This window comes from Danio aesculapii, chromosome 23 (assembly GCF_903798145.1).
Source record: "Danio aesculapii chromosome 23, fDanAes4.1, whole genome shotgun sequence".
NCBI lineage: Eukaryota > Metazoa > Chordata > Actinopteri > Cypriniformes > Danionidae > Danio > Danio aesculapii.
In genome coordinates, this window is record NC_079457.1 from 17,773,200 (window position 1) to 17,790,826 (window position 17,627).

Consider the following 17,627-nt stretch of genomic DNA (forward strand, 5'->3'; position numbering starts at 1 on the left):
CATATGGATTCAATAAACAATTCCTCAGCAGAGATGTCTCTGTCAGCAACACTGTGGCAAGTTTTTGCAAATCTTTTCTTAAAGCTGTTTATTCAATTTGATCTTAATTTACCCAGAACAACCCTTTAAGATCAGGAAATAATTGGACTGCTGTTTGATAACATCATTTGCGTCCCCCCCCCCGCATTTCCTGCTGTCTTTGTATGACAAATGCCCTCAGTGTGAAATGAATGGCTGGCTGTCACAGGTAATCATGAGGTTGCTTGTCAGTACCCGGTCTGCTTTCATTTCCCATGATTAGCTTTGTGAAGGAATGATGGGATACGTTTCACTCATCCACTTGTCTCTTTTGTTGGGTGACAGTGATGACTGGGTTAACATCAGAACCAGAAATCGCATCATCTGCTGTCATGCTTGTTGTTCATCCCAAGAAGTGATTTCTCTTTTGTTGCAGCAATCAAAGAGTCACTGTAAGGAGGATTCATGTCATTCACGTCTTCATAGCATAATGTCTTCAGACAATGAGGGAGCAGAATGAGCTGAATGCAGTTTCTGCAGAGCTGATTCCAATCTTGACATGGTTTTAGACTTTAGTTATTGTATCTGAGATTAAAATGTTTTATAAAATCTCTTTCCCTCTATAAAATATTCTGTAAGCTCAATTTACAATCAATTTCAGTTTATTAATATACCATGTTAAAAAGTTGGTATTCTCTAACAGTAACACCAACCTTTCTGTCCTCTCTGTTTGACAGGAAATTGCAGCATACTTGATAACCTTTGAAAAGCATGAAGAATGGTTGACAACCTCCCCTAAAACAAGGTAAGAGGATCTATTTCTCAACTAACCATTAGAAATCTATTTTACCCAGAATTCCAGGTTTTATTGCTTTGATGCTCAAATGAAGCCATTAGCTGGCGATTCCCCCCCCAACGACCCACTTGAGAATCTCCGCTATCTTAAAAGTTGGGTGTTTGATATCGGTGGACATTGATGGCAGTTTCGAAAGGTTTACTTCTTTTAGGAGTTAGCCTGACAGGTAATGGATTATTAATGTGGACTAATAACTGCAAATAGCCTATTAGCAGAGCTCTTAGCTCAATGCTCTGCCCTATTTCTTCTGCGAGAGCGATGGTAATGTGTTCATATCTAACAGCAAATTAAACGTCCTCTAATAAATGAAGGTGTGAGCTGCAAACGGTCTAGCTGCTCTGTAGATGGTAGGTGTTGACTGACACTGAAGGGGGAAAAGTGAGCTTGTCATGTCTATGAGTGAGCGTTGCACCTGAATCAATCTGTCATCTTGGTTTATGGCTGCTAGCATGCTCTGGGGTCTGAAGCAGCTCTGGTGAATCTACATGTTCCCAGACCCCACAATAGGAGGATTTGTGTATTTTTAAAATGGAATATCTATACACTCGATTGGCTGTAAGCCAGGCCAGCACTGTTGGATTTTAAGTGTAATGGAGTAGCACTTATCCAGCATCAATGATGCTGCTGATGTGAAAGACTCAGAGTTGAGGTGGAGACAGAGGTTACCATGGCAACCACACCGGACATTTATACCCTTCCAATAAATATTGAGTAACACTTTACTTGAAGGGGGTGTTCATAAGACCATTGTGTCCTGAATATTTTTCTGATCACTTCTGAGTAATAGTGTAATAACATTATAACATTTTAATGATTTAATTTAAAACAAATTAAATTTGCAACCCCGTAGTTGAGGTCAAGAAAAATATTAATGATGCTGTTATAAAATCCATGAAACACTTATAATAGTCATGTTTATGACAGATTTATGACAAGTTATATTGTCTTGTTAATGTCAAGTTGTCATAACAAAGACATCTTAAACAATGCCCTCTTTGGTTTTAAATTATATAACTGTGCTGATGATATTTTATGACAGTTGTAATAAGCATGGATAAAACATCATATTGTGTCATTACACGTGTCATGTTATGATTAGGGCTGGGTGATTTGGCCGAAAATCCAAATCTCGATTAATTGAACTCGATTAAGATTAATGAACGATTATTTTATTTATTTTATTTGTTTGCCCTCATAGTTCACTGACAATTTTGTACAGTAAATATGCTCACATATTACAGGTGAGAGATTTTTGAATGAGGGGTGCATTCTTATTTCAATCCCAAGAAACACTGATGCTTGCTGTCAAATGTTACATTATTTAAGGGCATTCGTTCCGACATAATTTGTTTCCTTTTTAATATTAATATTTCTTTGAAATAGAAGAACGAATATTATTTGAGGCGAGGGCTTCAAAACAAGTCCACTATATGCTTCAATAATGCCAAAACATGAACTGGATTGTCAAATAAAATAATAATCCAGCCTGAATAAAATTAAAGTGAAATATTCACAGTTTGAAAGAAGCCTATTTTAAGCTGTTTTTCCTTGTTGTGCCGGTCAATTACAATTTAATTCAATTAATCAAATAATTTGAATGAGCAGGGCAGGCAAAAGTATTCTGAAATAACTATATATATATATATATATATATATATATATATATATATATATATATATATATATATATATATATATATATATATATAAATGAAGCTCACTTATAATTCTTTTACATGTAATCATTTGACAACAGAAATTTCTATCCAAATCGATTTACAAATAAGGACAATAGAAGTAATCAGAAAGAACAACAACAAAAAAAGAGTAATCAAAAGAGTAATCAAAAAGCAACAGAAGAACAGCCTAATGTAAATACTAAGAGAATGTGTGTGTGTGTTGTTGGGTGCGTGTGTGTATTTTCATTGATAAATATTTATAATATAGAAGATGACAAACCGTTGATGAATGTTTCCTGCTTCTTGAGAATGACTGACAAGGCTCAGCTGACAACGGTTGACTATGAATGCAATCAAAATCAACAAAGGACCAATAATGCATAAGTGCTAGGAGAAGTATATTGTACAATATAGAGATGTTTTTCTCCATTGATTTGTATTTATTTATTTAATTCTGGCCCATATCCATAGAGAAATCTCACTATTCAATATGTTCTTCACATAGCTATTATACAATAAATGATGTTGATTGTGTAGCTCATTTTAATTGAGAACTGAACAAACACAATATTTTGTGAATCTGTGCTGCATATGGTTAGGAAGCAGTGTAAAGGCAGCCTCCGTCATCAAGAGCAAAACTCACTCCATACAGACAGTAGATGCAACCAATCATGAAAAGAGATAAGAGAAGCAAGGTTAGTTGAAGGTGGTGAAGATTTTGGGGTAAAACTACATTTAATTTATCCTCCAATGCACAATGTCAGGGCTCTTATGGTGTAATATTTTAAGAAGCTTATAGTGTGGGCACATTGTGTATCAGTGTGCGTACGTGCCAGGGTTTAAGTCCGTGTTTTTCTCCAGTCTGTTTTTCCTAGCCTCAGGTTAAGCCCTCCAGTCTCCTGTTCTAGCCAGTTTGTCGAAACAGAACAGTGCTTTCTCCATCTCCCGCCTGCTTCCAGAAGGAAGTCCCACTTCTCTCCCAATTAGAGAGAGCCCATCTTATACTATTAGACAGCTCAGAGTCCCTTCTCCTCAGTGCCAGACACTGGAAACTGCTCACTCTCATGTTTTCCTCCAGTCTGCACACAGGAAGTGCCGGGCGCCATCAGCACAGAGAAAAAAAACAAAGCTGACGAGGGATCCCGGCATCTTTCACGCTTCTTCATACTATATTAAACACAGTGTCATCTCTCTTACTCTCTTTAGATGAATCTCAATTTCCGTCCCACAACCAACTATAGTCAGTAAGATTTATTTAAAGTGGTTAATTTTATTTGATCATCTTTTAATTTGTCTTTCAGTTTGAAATGTATCCACTTTAAGGAGCATCGTTATAAACTATCAAATGGCTGTTGAGTGATGTATGACCACTGCCTTTATTGTGCTATCCAAAATTGGTATTCTGTGGCAACTTTTAGACATGTAAATCATCTCCCGATTCTAAAAAAGCAAGGAAATATCTTATATAAACGGCCCATAGGAATCGTGTCGATCAAAGAGCCCAACTGCAGCATAATTTTACATGGTGTCCTTAAGAAAAATGAGTCAGGCAACAAACTGCTCGATTTTGAAAAGATGTAGTTTTGCGCGTCCCTATTAACAATCCTAATTCATGTGCAAATGGACTTTGAGTACTCCAACTTCCACCCAATTTTTCTCTCTGCCTGTAAGGGACATTGATAATGGCTGGACATAAAGCAAAAGCCAATTATAAGACATTTCCTTGTGTAATTGCTAGAGATGAGTTGAAGAGCACCCCGTCGGCTTTTTATCTCCAACACACAAAAAAATGAGCCCATGAATAAAGTGTACCTCTTCGCACTCGCTCATTACTGGCCCTGTGCTCAGTAATGTGTATTATCACTGGCTTAAAGGAGGTTGGGAGGAGTTCTTATGAGCCTTGTATGCAGTGGAATGTTGTAGCAGTGGTTATAGCACATGCTCAGGGCCTGTTAGATCCATAATGGCGACTAGACGGTCCTTAAAAGACCCTATGAAATCAATTGAGAGTTTTTGTGGTGTGTTTTCTATGCCTTGCAACTTTAAGACCATCTAGTGCACATCTAAAAGTTTATTAATGCACTTTTAAAAGAATGCGGAAAAGGATGAGTCATCTTAAATGCACACTGTAGGTGTTTTCATCTAATAAAATTCTCTTTTCAATGAGATTAGTTTTTAAGCTTTAGTGTATTTTGGGTATAACAGTTAATAAGGACACAGCTGTAATTTAAAAAATATGTAAATATATTTGAAGTTGTTTTTATATTGGTTTTAAGATTTAAAACATATAGTACAAAGTATCAAAAGGCTAAAATTATTTTGTGGTCTTTTTTTGGCATATTTTCAATAGTGATTTCAATTTTCATGTGAATTTCAATAGTCATGTCAAATCAGTAAGTAGATCAGCATACTATCATCTCAAAAAAAAAAAAAAAACATTGCAAGAATCAGATGCTTTGTTTCCAGTGAGGACTTGTTCATGCTTTTATCACCAGCAGGGTGGATTACTGTAATGGACTGCTCACTGGCCTTTCCAAAAAAGACAGTCAGACAGTTGCTGCTCCTCCAGAATGCTGCTGCCAGAATTCTGACCAGAACCAGAAAATCAGAGCACATCACACCTATCCTCAGGTCTTTACACTGGCTCCCAGGAACATTTAGAATAGATTTTAAAGTATTATTACTTGTCTATACTCACTAAATAGACTAGGACCTCAATACATAACAGATATGGTCACTGAACACAAATAAGGTAAATAGGATAAGGTAAATTAGAAATTTCAAGAGTTCATTCAAAGCAGGAAGAATCAGCCTTCAGCTACTCCACCCCCTGCTGCTGAAATCAGCTTCCTGAAATGATCAGATGTGCTCCAACATTAGGCACATTCAAATCAAGGCTTGAAGCACTTCTGTTTTGCTGGGCCTTTACTGAATGAGCACTGTGTGGAACACAGATCACACTATTATGTCTTTCTTTTTCTTTTTCATTCTCTTATAATCAGTTTTAACACAGTTTTTTTTTATCTGTTTTTCTTTTTTATCTGTCTTGTTTCTTTTATTCTTGTTTAAAGCACTTTGGATTACCATTTTGTATAAAATGTGCTATATAGATAAACTTGCTTTGCCTTGCCATGTTTTGGGGTCATGTATGATAATGTATTTTCCCCATATTATATGTTAATTAAACTTTTTTCATTTCATTCCCATTCATTTATCATTATTAGTGATAACACTGCCTACCAGCTATAGCAAGTACTGCAGCAAACCACATCAAGTGGTCTAGAATACATAAATAAATCTATTTGTTAGTTTATCTGTTTTAAATGATTTTCTAAGGAAAAAGATGCCATTTAGAACTACAGTAGATGACAGAATCTGGGATAAACAGGACTATGCTAACCAGCAATACTTGACCCTTTGGCAAACACATGAAAGAAACTGCATACTAAGCAATTCCATGTGGTCTTTTTAAAGAAGATTTTGCTGAGTTCAGGGTGCATAGAGATTATTCACCAAATTTTAAGTGCCCTAAAGGAGCAAAGCTCAACAGTCATTTTTTTTTTTCAGAAAAAAAAATATTCAAAATCATTTTCTCCAGTGGGGAATTGATTATTAACAATAGCTTATTTAAAAAAAAATCTGTTTCTATAATAGTGCAATTCAAAACAATTTTACCATCGATGCAATACAGAAAAATCCACCAATAAGAGAGTTACAGTAAACAAAGCACATCAAAACAGATCCTTAGCTCCACCCACATCCATGAAGCACTGTGCTATGTAAAACCCATGGCTAAACAAGTGCATGCAAATGAGTATATTGTTTCTAAAGATTTACTCATTTGAATGAATAGTATTATATTTTTTCATTGTATTTCATTCTATTGTGTCATTTACAATGCTTTATATCTCTATCCCTCTTTAAAGCTGTTAAGCAAGAGTTATGTAGCTCTTCGTCTGGTTTTCATATACTCCCTTGCCTTAAATAAAAGTTTGCAAATGTGATTAATCTCAGAGCAGGCTTGATTTCGTTCATGGCGCTTTAACAAAACCTTTTTTATAAATCCCAATGAGGAAAAATTAGTAGGGAAAGTTTACCTTTATACCTATATATTAATGCTGCTGAAAAAAAGTAGTTGCCCATTTATGCATTCTATCCAATGATAGATGTTGTTTATCAGCTCGAATATTTTTGAAAGAGCAGCAGAAGCAGAAAGAGATGACAGCAGTGAGTTGACTGAGAGCTATACTTTTTTCCTGGTGGTCAAGGCAAAGTGGAGGTCAAGGTTCAGGGGTTATGAGAGAAAGGGTGTGTGGTTAAGCGATTTTCTTGCAGTATGTCATTTGCTCCTCCTCCTTCCCGGTGGAAGCCAACAGCTCTGAGGCACCCGGCTACAGGAACTGACTCAGCCTCTGGGCAGGCCAGGCTGGAGAGACAAGGGAGACAGGAGGTCAATGGGCCACGGAGAGTGTAATAGCTAAGCAGTAGGCCATGCATGTATGGAGGCGTAGCCCGAGGCTCTGAACACACACATTTACACAAGCACACACACTCAAACTCGTATAGTACATACAGAACAAACATGAGGACAGAAGACAGACGGAATATTCTATCTGTATTACCAAGAGATCAGTCACCAGAGAGAACCACAACAAACACTCTGAAAGAAAAGACGTGCTGCATGATATAAAAGCATGGGAATAAACTCTGATTAATCCATATATAAAAGACGATCTTTGCTATTATTATTAAGGCTTGTTGGGGATCAGTGCTATGTCTTTAAATATTCCAAGGCCAGAGTGCCGTGATTGATGCGTTGGCCTCCTGTAATGAACATTCCCTTTTAGACAGGAAGTGCAACAATGGTTAAAATCAATACGACCGCTTGCACGCCGGCCACTGGAACAACACTACAGCTAATTCAGGCCATACCTGTCAGAGCCCAGAAAATCTCCCACAACTCCAGCGCGCTGCACTTTAATTTACAGTGGCGGTCACCTCCTTTTCCATTTCTATTAAAAGGAGAGCTCTGCATTAAGTGTTAATGAAAGCCGGAGCCGCCTTGTGATTTAGGTGAGCTCGGCTGAAACCCCACAGCGCTGACTGCGTAAAAAGAGCTGGGATTCACAGCTTTTTCAACACACAAACTCACATACATACACACACACTCCCTTTAATGAGAATCTCTTTAGTCTAGACTGGAGATATAAGATTATTAGGGCTGAACTTCAGGAGATTCAACATGCTAATACGCTAATGCGTCATAGAAAATGCTAAAGAGAGGACGGTATTTACAAAATCTTAAAGATGTGTTTGCTTTTAGGTTCAGATGTTTGAGCAATATTAAGTCACAGTAGGGATGGTTCAAATTCAAGTAAACACAAGCTTGCTCTATAAGCTACTCTTTGTTTGTGAGCTAATATGAGATGGAGGTCCTGGATGATTTATAGACAAACTTGCTTTCAGAATCGAGTTCATTAAGCGTGAGCCGATGCACCTGTCCTTCACTCAGCTTCATGCACGATGGTGGCTGGCCTCAGGTTTACGTCATACATGGAAGGCATCCAGCAATACTGTTCTCTCATTATTGCCATCCCACACCTTAGTCCTTGACTGAAAATAGGACAAAGGTATCTAGAAGTGTAGTATTTATGTGATACCGGTGGGTGTGGTAGAGTAAGTGCTTTTCGGGAAGAACTAATCATTGGATTTGTAATGCTGTGGCATCAAATCTCTTTGTTTGAGGAGATAAGAAGAAAGCAAACTTAAAATCTCTGAGTATTGTTGTATATCCATATCTGTTTGCTTTACTTTTGGGTTACTGTACAGATCTTTGAAATATCTGCTGGGATTTCTAATTTTAGATAGTTGATCTATTTAATTTTGTGTCCTAGGCAAAAACAAAGATAAATTGATGATCATATTGTGTTTGTAACGAATGTATGCTGCCAACGGATGTTTGGATCCATTTGCAGTTTATAAGAGAGAAGTTGTATAGGCAAGGGTCAAAAAACAGGAACAAACAGGAGCATAAAAAATAATAATAAAAAAAAAAACAGGCCAACGGTCAGACTAGGCGGCAAAGAATCAAAAATGATAAACAAGCAAAAGGTCAAAACACTGGAAGACTAGACAAGGAAAATAGGGATGTCCACGTGAACCTGACGTTCGACACAGTGTTGAGATCCCGAAGCACAAGTGTTTTGAAACACTACACCGAAGCATGATCTGAAACATCCAGGTCATGTGACTAAAGTGCTGCGAAACACCAGGCCAGCTCACATGACTAAAGTGTTTCGAAACACCATTCAAAGCATCTGCCATTTCGAGACCTGGCGAATCTGCGTTTGGTTGACAGGAACAGTGTAGCCTAGTGGACCTGTGTTGCAAATGGCCCGAGTTCGAATCTCAACCTCTACAAATACTCAGAATTTCTGACATAATGCATTTTAATAATGTTACTTTTTAAACAAGACATATTTATTCACTAAGTTTTCATTCAGATGTCTGACCAATGTTAAAAAAAAACATGTTACAAGAACAGAGCATTTAAAAAACTAACATCTATAGCTGCATCACCCTGGATTCGAACTCATTATCTCAGCATGCTAGTCTGGAGCTCTCACCGCTTTACTAAATCACCTGAAAACACAACTTTACAATGTGGGGTTTAATACCTCAATTTGCTTAACTGTTTCTTTGCTGAAGCTGTTCTAGAGCAATGCATAAAAATAACCACTAGGTGTCACAGTAGAAATGGGTTTCGAAACATTTCAAAGCTTTAACACATTTGCTTTGACTGTTCAATGTTTCACGAAGCCTCGCTTTGCCCACCACTAAATTTAATGCTTTGTGATGTTTGCAGATAAACAAGACTCAGCGAAGTGTCTGTGAAAGTGAGTGGTATATAAAGTCCATGTAATCAGTAATCATGAGTTTTAGCTGCGTGTGTATTGGAATTATTGTCAGCTGTGACAGGAGTTGAGTGCAAAGAGGTCTGGGAGTTGTAGTTCGGTAAGAATACCTACAGGAATCTACAGCGGAGAAAACGCTGCTTGTGATCACAACAGTATGTATAACAGTAAAGATAAATTGCTGAAATTGTATATTATATTATATTATATTATATTATATTATATTATATTATATTATATTATATTATATTATATTATATTATATTATATTATATTATATTATATTATATTATCATAAAAACTTCATATCTTTGAGTATTATTGTATAGCCATTTCAGTTTGGTTTTGTTTTTTGAGGTACTGTACAGGTCTTTTCAATATCTGAAGGTTTTACTCATTTTAGGTAGTTTATCCATCTCCTTTTGTGTCCTAGGCAAAAAGAAAGATAAATTGGTCTAGAGCTACATTAGGGTGATTAAATGACGACTACATTTTCATTGTGGATAAACTATTCTTTTAATGCTAATTTAGGGAGATGCTTGTAACCTCGGCTGTCATATTAAGCACTAAATGGACAAGATTAGTTTCCAGAATGACAATTGGCTTAAATTATTAACAAGAGGACGTCTTTGATTTAATATACTGGCCCAGACTGTATTGGATTGGAAACTCTGTAATTACTAGAAAGATGAGAGTGTGCGATTTCTGAATGGCTGTCTTAAAACCCTAGTAAAAGAAATATATAAATAGTAACTTCAAACCTTTCAGGTGCGTTGTGTATTGGGCATAACAGTGATGATCATACTTTACAAATGCAGTACTACAGTTCTAAGCAGGACTCCCTTTATTGATTGAATTCTCTTTTCAGCCAGCAGTTCTTGAACCACCAGCTGCTGTTCTAGCTAGAAATTTGGCATAAAAGTCTAAATCCATAATCAAGTAGCGCCAGGCAACACAGAAATAAATTTAACTTTAGTTACAGCGTTCAAGGCGGGTCAAAAAAACAAGAGGAGAAGTATTATGAAAAAAAAATGTCCCATAATCACAGACATTCCTATCTGGAAAGGATTAGATTTCTCAGAGGACTCCCGAGTTAGCCAAAAAACATCAATTTGCTTTGTCAATTTTACAGAGGTAGTGTAAGAAAAAACCCAGACTGCTTTCGATTGAGACAGGATTAAAATCACAAAGTATGTCTGTGAAACACCAATTTACCTGACCTCCTCAAGGGAAACTAGTTTAGTCTTGGGCTTTAGTCTCATATTAGTTGGTCTGTGCTTGTGTTTGAATGGCTAATGGCTCTGTAGTGCTTTGCTGAAGAAGCTGCAGTTTGGCACATTTCTGAGCCTTCTGTGAATTTTTTTTTTCCTGGGGACCTGCAATGACATTGATGTCTGCCATCCTCATTGACTCTCGATGTCATGCGTCAGTTTCTGGGTCCAAACACTCTATCAAATGTCAAAAGCAAACAACAAATGTTACTAGTATACACTCAGCAGGACTGGGAATGAAATACATTTTAAAATTCAGCCTAAATAAATTGTTTGCAAACACTTACCTTAAAAGAAATGAGTAAATCCAATAAACCATTTAGTTCAATGTACATATTACAAAATGCATGCTTTAAAAAAGTAATTAGCAATGTATTTTGTTAGATTGAGGGTTTCCACACTTTTTGAAAGCATTAAAGTACTTGAATTTCTGATATATGAATTCAAGGCCTGGAAAGTACTTAAAAACAAACATAGGTCCTTGAAAGTGCTTGAATTAAATTAGAAATTAAATTTGTTTATGGTTTTGTTTCAACAATTGCACTCAATTGTCAAAAACAGAACGAAAAAACAAAAAAATTCTTCATTTAAAAATCTTTAAAAAATGTAATTCTTAAAAAGAAATAAACAGTGTACAACAACAATACAAATAATGCACATTTTATCAATATTTCAGAATCCGCATTTGAATATCACTAGTATTGAATTCAACAAATTTTATTAAGGAGCCCCTATTATGGGTTTTTGAAAATGACCTTCCATGTAGTGTGTAACAGTTCTAAGTGAAGTGAAATATCCAGCTAAGGCTTAAATCAGAAAGTGCACTGTTTTTAAAACTATTGATTCATCTATAAAAGAGTTGACTCAGAGTGGTTCGAACGAATCGCAGCTGTAAGGAGTCTTTAGCCGTGTCAGCGTGACGTCAATAGGGAACTCAAACCCCGCCCATTTGTTGTGCGTGCAGACCAGGGAAAATTGAAACCCACAAACTCTGTAGAAAGAAAAAGAGGAAGACAAACACTGTAGCAGATCCTGGTTGAAACAAGCCGCGTAGACGCTGTGCTCTGAAGTGTGAGGGAAAGTCATAGACTGTAAAATATATGGACGGAGCATCCGTGACGTCACCCATAGGTTTCTGAAGAGCGCAAAAGAAGCTACAAGTAGGCGCAGCCAACCGTCGCCATTTTGTTCGCGCGTCATCACACCCACGGCGGGATACCAAACAAGGGCAAAGAGGTGGAGAGTGAGCGGAGCTTCAGACGCCTGCTGGCACTTTGCTTAGAAATGGCAGACAGACTTTACTTTGTGAGAAACGCTTGATACTTCATTACCTGCGACTCGTTTGTGTTCTGACCACATGTGCTTGGCTGTACACTATATCAATAAAGTGTTTAGACTTTTAAAAACACTGTAGTAATACAGTGAGCCACTAAACATTGTTCTTATGACGTTTTTCTACAGGAGGAAAACGCAAATTACTTCCAAACACTTCAGATATAGTCTGTGTTAGTAAATGCAAGACTGTTGATGAACTCCAGCATGCACTGTATGATAACGCTTCAGATGACTGTTCTAGAGCCTACAGCTAATCAATCTGTCACATTCTGGAGTGCTTTACGGGTCTAAAGAAAAATATAAATGATAAATGATCTTAAATAAAACAAACACATGTATAGAGATGGTGTAGAAGTATATAACTTTACTCACATGGGAAACGAGGCCACGTGAATGGTTTGTGAGCACAATTAAGTGCACACAGCATCCAATATCATCTGATAATTGTAAGAAATAAGTCCAAAAGGCAGCTGACTGTGTAAAGCCACATAAAACAACACAAAAATACGATGAATATGCCGAGATCAGTGGCTAATCTGCCCGATTCAGCTGAGGTGAAGTGACGGCGACCAGCAAGACCTAGCTATCACTCAAGTGGCCACGCCCTTAATTATGCAAACTTAATATAACCTAATATAAAGGAAATGGATGAGTTATAAAAAAATTCACCCCCCTCACAGTTGTCATGGAGGGTAATAATAGCTAGATGAACCAAAATCGTTCTTTGTACCAGGCTGTAAACACCTTTATTTCTGCTGTAAAGTTGGCCATTCTAACAGTGGGCTCAATTGCAACTTGTTCTATTATGGAGCCAGGACTAGCGGAATTTTGATGAATTGCAGTTTCAGTTACTTCCGTATTGGCTTCCCGAGGGAGAGCGGGAGGTTGCCGCTTGGGGAAAGTTAGTGATATTTAACCAACCCAAAGATGAGGCTGTGAAGAGTCAGTGGTTGAAGTTTATTTTTGCAAAAATACCTCAGCATTATAGCCCCAGCCTGGAGCTGTGTTCCCGTCATTTTTCTGACAAGTGCTTCAGCAACATACACACTTACAATGGGGATTCGTCTGCCCATTTGTTAAAGGAAGGATCAGAAAATACTATTAATTTATGAGACTTTATCAGAGCTTGATAGGAACTTTACAGTACACAGTTCATGGATCAGTTTCTTCCTCCATTTCACAAGTGTAAGTAAGTGTGATTAAAATGCTTGCCTCCTTGTTTTCTCTAGCTTTCAAATGATGTATTTAATTGTGTTTATTACATGTAACCGCTTGTACTGTATTTGGTTAACTCTTTATATTCTCATATCTCGTCTAAATCAAACATTTGCTGTCAAAATGAACACTGCCTTGAAACCCGTTATCATCTCATGCCTAAATGAGATTGAGTTTTCTCAAATCAAATGATCAAATAAGTTGAGGGTTGAACATGCAAATAGTATCCCATATGTCACAAGCAGCTACACCTCTCTTTTCCACAGTATTTTGCTGCTTCCTGTCCCAGCATCAGCTCCAGCACAGCTCCCAGCAGAGCACTCCAAAAGACACAGCTTTGATTAAAACCAACAGCAACATCGCCGGCACAAAGGAAAAGCCCGAGATATGAAAACACAAATGGGCACACTGTCCCACCCTGACAGCCACTGCATTAGCAACAACTCAAGGAAATGAACACACACTCCGCTGTAATGTAGTGCTCTCCGACATGACTGTTTTTATTTGTGTGTGAGCTCGTTTGTGTTGTAACTCATGAAGCATCATCTGTGCCACTGTGCTCGGTGTGTCTGGTGAATGTGTCTTTAAGGGTCCGACTGTGCTCATGCCTGAGGTTTGTGGCACCCGTGGGCTGATGCTGGAGTAGAGGAGCGAGAGAGCAGAAACATACAGAAGTTTGCAAGCATGCAGTTTGTGTATAATTAGCTTGTTTTTTTATGCGACAGTAACAAACCAGTTCTCAAGGTGGCAATAGGTTTACCCTCATAAGACTGTGCTATTCAATAGATGCGTTATATTATATTATATTATATTATATTATATTATATTATATTATATTATATTATATTATATTATATTATATTATATTATATTATATTATATTATATTACAAAAAATATTTAATATATTACTTATATATAATAATATATTGTTAATAATATGTTATATAATTTATTAACTTATTATATACTTTATATATATATATATATATATATATATATATATATATATATATATATATATATATATATATATATATATATATATATATAAATTAATATATTAAATATTGTGTGCTAAATTAACAAAATATTTGTCATCATACCAGACATTATTATATATTATATTATATTATATTACAAAAATATTTAATATATTACTTATATATAATAATATATTGCTAATAATATATTATATAATTTATTAACTTATTATATACTATATATATATATATATATATATATATATATATATATATATATATATATATATATATATATATATATATATATATATAATTAATATATTAAATATTGTGTGCTAAATTAGCAAAATATTTGTCATCATACCAGACTTTTTTATATATATTATATTATATTATATTATATCATATTATATTATATTATATTATATTATATTATATTATATTATATTATATTATATTATATTATATTACATTATATTATATTATATTATATTATATTATATTATATTATATTATATTATATTATATTATATTACAACAAATGTTTGTTTATTACAACAAAGTACTGTTTATTTTATTAATTATGCGTATAATAAATATTTTGTCATTTTAATATTAAACCATATTTTAATATATTATAATTTTTTCATCATACCCAGACATTACATTACATTGCATTACAATGCATTTCATTATGCTACAGCATGTGATATTATATTATATTATATTATATTATATTATATTATATTATATTATATTATATTATATTATATTATATTACAAAAAATATTTAATATATTACTTATATATAATAATATATTGTTAATAATATATTATATAATTTATTAACTTATTATATACTTTATATATATATATATATATATATATATATAAATTAATATATTAAATATTGTGTGCTAAATTAACAAAATATTTGTCATCATACCAGACATTATTATATATTATATTATATTATATTACAAAAATATTTAATATATTACTTATATATAATAATATATTGCTAATAATATATTATATAATTTATTAACTTATTATATACTATATATATATATATATATATATATATATATATATATATATATATATATATATATATATATATATATATATATATATATATATATATATAATTAATATATTAAATATTGTGTGCTAAATTAGCAAAATATTTGTCATCATACCAGACTTTTTTATATATATTATATTATATTATATTATATCATATTATATTATATTATATTATATTATATTATATTATATTACATTATATTATATTATATTATATTATATTATATTATATTATATTATATTATATTATATTATATTATATTACAACAAATGTTTGTTTATTACAACAAAGTACTGTTTATTTTATTAATTATGCGTATAATAAATATTTTGTCATTTTAATATTAAACCATATTTTAATATATTATAATTTTTTCATCATACCCAGACATTACATTACATTGCATTACAATGCATTTCATTATGCTACAGCATGTGATATTATATTATATTATATTATATTATATTATATTATATTATATTATATTATATTATATTATATTATATTATATTATATTATATTATATTATATTATATTATTATAAACAATTTTGCTAAATCATAATAAATTATTTACATAATAATAGATTAGATTACATTAAATTACATTACATTAGATTTGATTGTGCATTTTAGAAAGCAAGATTGTTTGAAAATGATCTTTTGTATGTAGAATTGTTTATTTTCACATGTCTGTTTATAGTATGTCTTTAACCAAAATGGAAGAAGTAAAGATAGAGGATGAAAGCGATGAAGCAGGGAGGTATTTGATTCTGAAGGCCACAGATATGTCAGCCTGGCCTATTAGCCAAAACCTCCATAACCTTCTCCAGGTAGAGTGATTGAAGTTTAGCCAGACTGACGTCAACGCCCCCCATCCATCCACATGCCCTGAGAGGACACAATGCCCCATAAAAGAGCTGCCAAGCCTGAGGCCTGACCAAGGGCAACTTTGCCACCCACCGGCCCCCTGGGCAAGAGCCACTCACACCCTGGAGGAAGATTGGAAAAGAGAAAGAGAGAGGGTGAGAGGGAAGGGTAAAGAGAATGAGGACGGAGAGAAAGACAGACAAGTCAATTGGAGGAGAAAGAGAGTGGATGAAAAATGGAAAGGGGACAGAGAGTGAAGATGATGGAGGGATAAAGCAGAGGAAAATGGAAACATGTCGATAAGAAGAAAGCCAGTGAGTCAAATGGAGATGGGCTGAGTTATGATGGATGTGGTTTAAAGAAGGGAGGGGGCATCAGACATTGAGTAAAGAGAAAGGGAGAGAGAAAGAGAGAGTGCAGAAAAATGCAGAACGTCAGTATGAATTGAGATGGAGACTGACAGACTACAGTCAGTCACATTGTGTTGGGGCTGTTTACAGAAACATATCCAGAGGTGAGAGTGGGGAGTATCCCAAGCATTAGTTTTGATTTATTTCATCTATTAAAGAGGTATCATTTTCCAAAAATAAAAATAATTTGCTCACTCTTATGTAATTCTGAACCTTTTTGACCCATAGGTGCCTATTTCATGTTCCACACTATTGTTTATGCACAGCCATATTCAGCTTGATGGGTTGAAAGATACACACCTTTTCATTTTTTGTGTGGACCCTTTCACAAGACTGTTATGTTGCCTTTAACGGTCATCAGCATCTTAAATCTTTGAAAAATGTTAACATTTTATTTAAAAACAACAAAAATATATATGTATGTTTGTATTTGTGTATGTATTATATCATCTTTGCATCAAATCACAAAAAACAAATTACCACATATGTGAAGTGTTTCTAACGCAATTTTTATGGGCTGTACAGTAAATTTGCTGGCTGTTGTTCAGTCTGACGCAATTTTTTCCTCTTCCTAAAAGTATTGCTTACACTATTGTAGAGTTTCTCTTTTATTATTGGAGCAAATAGGGTTGTAAAAGAAATATTTGTTGTATTTCTAAGTTTTTCTAACTATGACAACGTCCCCTGCTGAGAAACCCGGAAATGTGAAAAGATTCCATTCATCTCTACAGTAACAAATACTAATTTAAACATAACATACTCGCCTATTTGGCTAAAATAGGACAAATCTTGCTTCGGATCTTAAATAAATGCAACCAATAGAAGATCCTAAAAATGATCTAACACAACTTCTAAGAAAATGATTACGTACACTAAGCTTGAAATCGCGAATGATTAGAAATGCATATACTTAAAAACAGAAATAAAACAGCTCTACATAATAGCACAATACTGACACAAAATTATCACAAATCCAACAAATAAT

The 17,627-nt window shown here is 34.3% G+C and overlaps 1 protein-coding gene across 10 annotated transcripts in view; it reads left to right on the plus strand.

The window, feature by feature from the left end:
* camta1a (calmodulin binding transcription activator 1a) overlaps positions 1 to 17,627 on the plus strand; it is a 656,204-nt gene that overhangs the window by 261,133 nt on the left and 377,444 nt on the right. For all 10 annotated transcript variants that reach the window (XM_056449716.1, XM_056449720.1, XM_056449714.1 and 7 more), the window contains one exon: positions 756 to 823. In XM_056449716.1, coding sequence (XP_056305691.1) covers positions 756 to 823 — 68 coding nt within the window. The remainder of the gene's footprint in view (positions 1 to 755; positions 824 to 17,627) is intronic.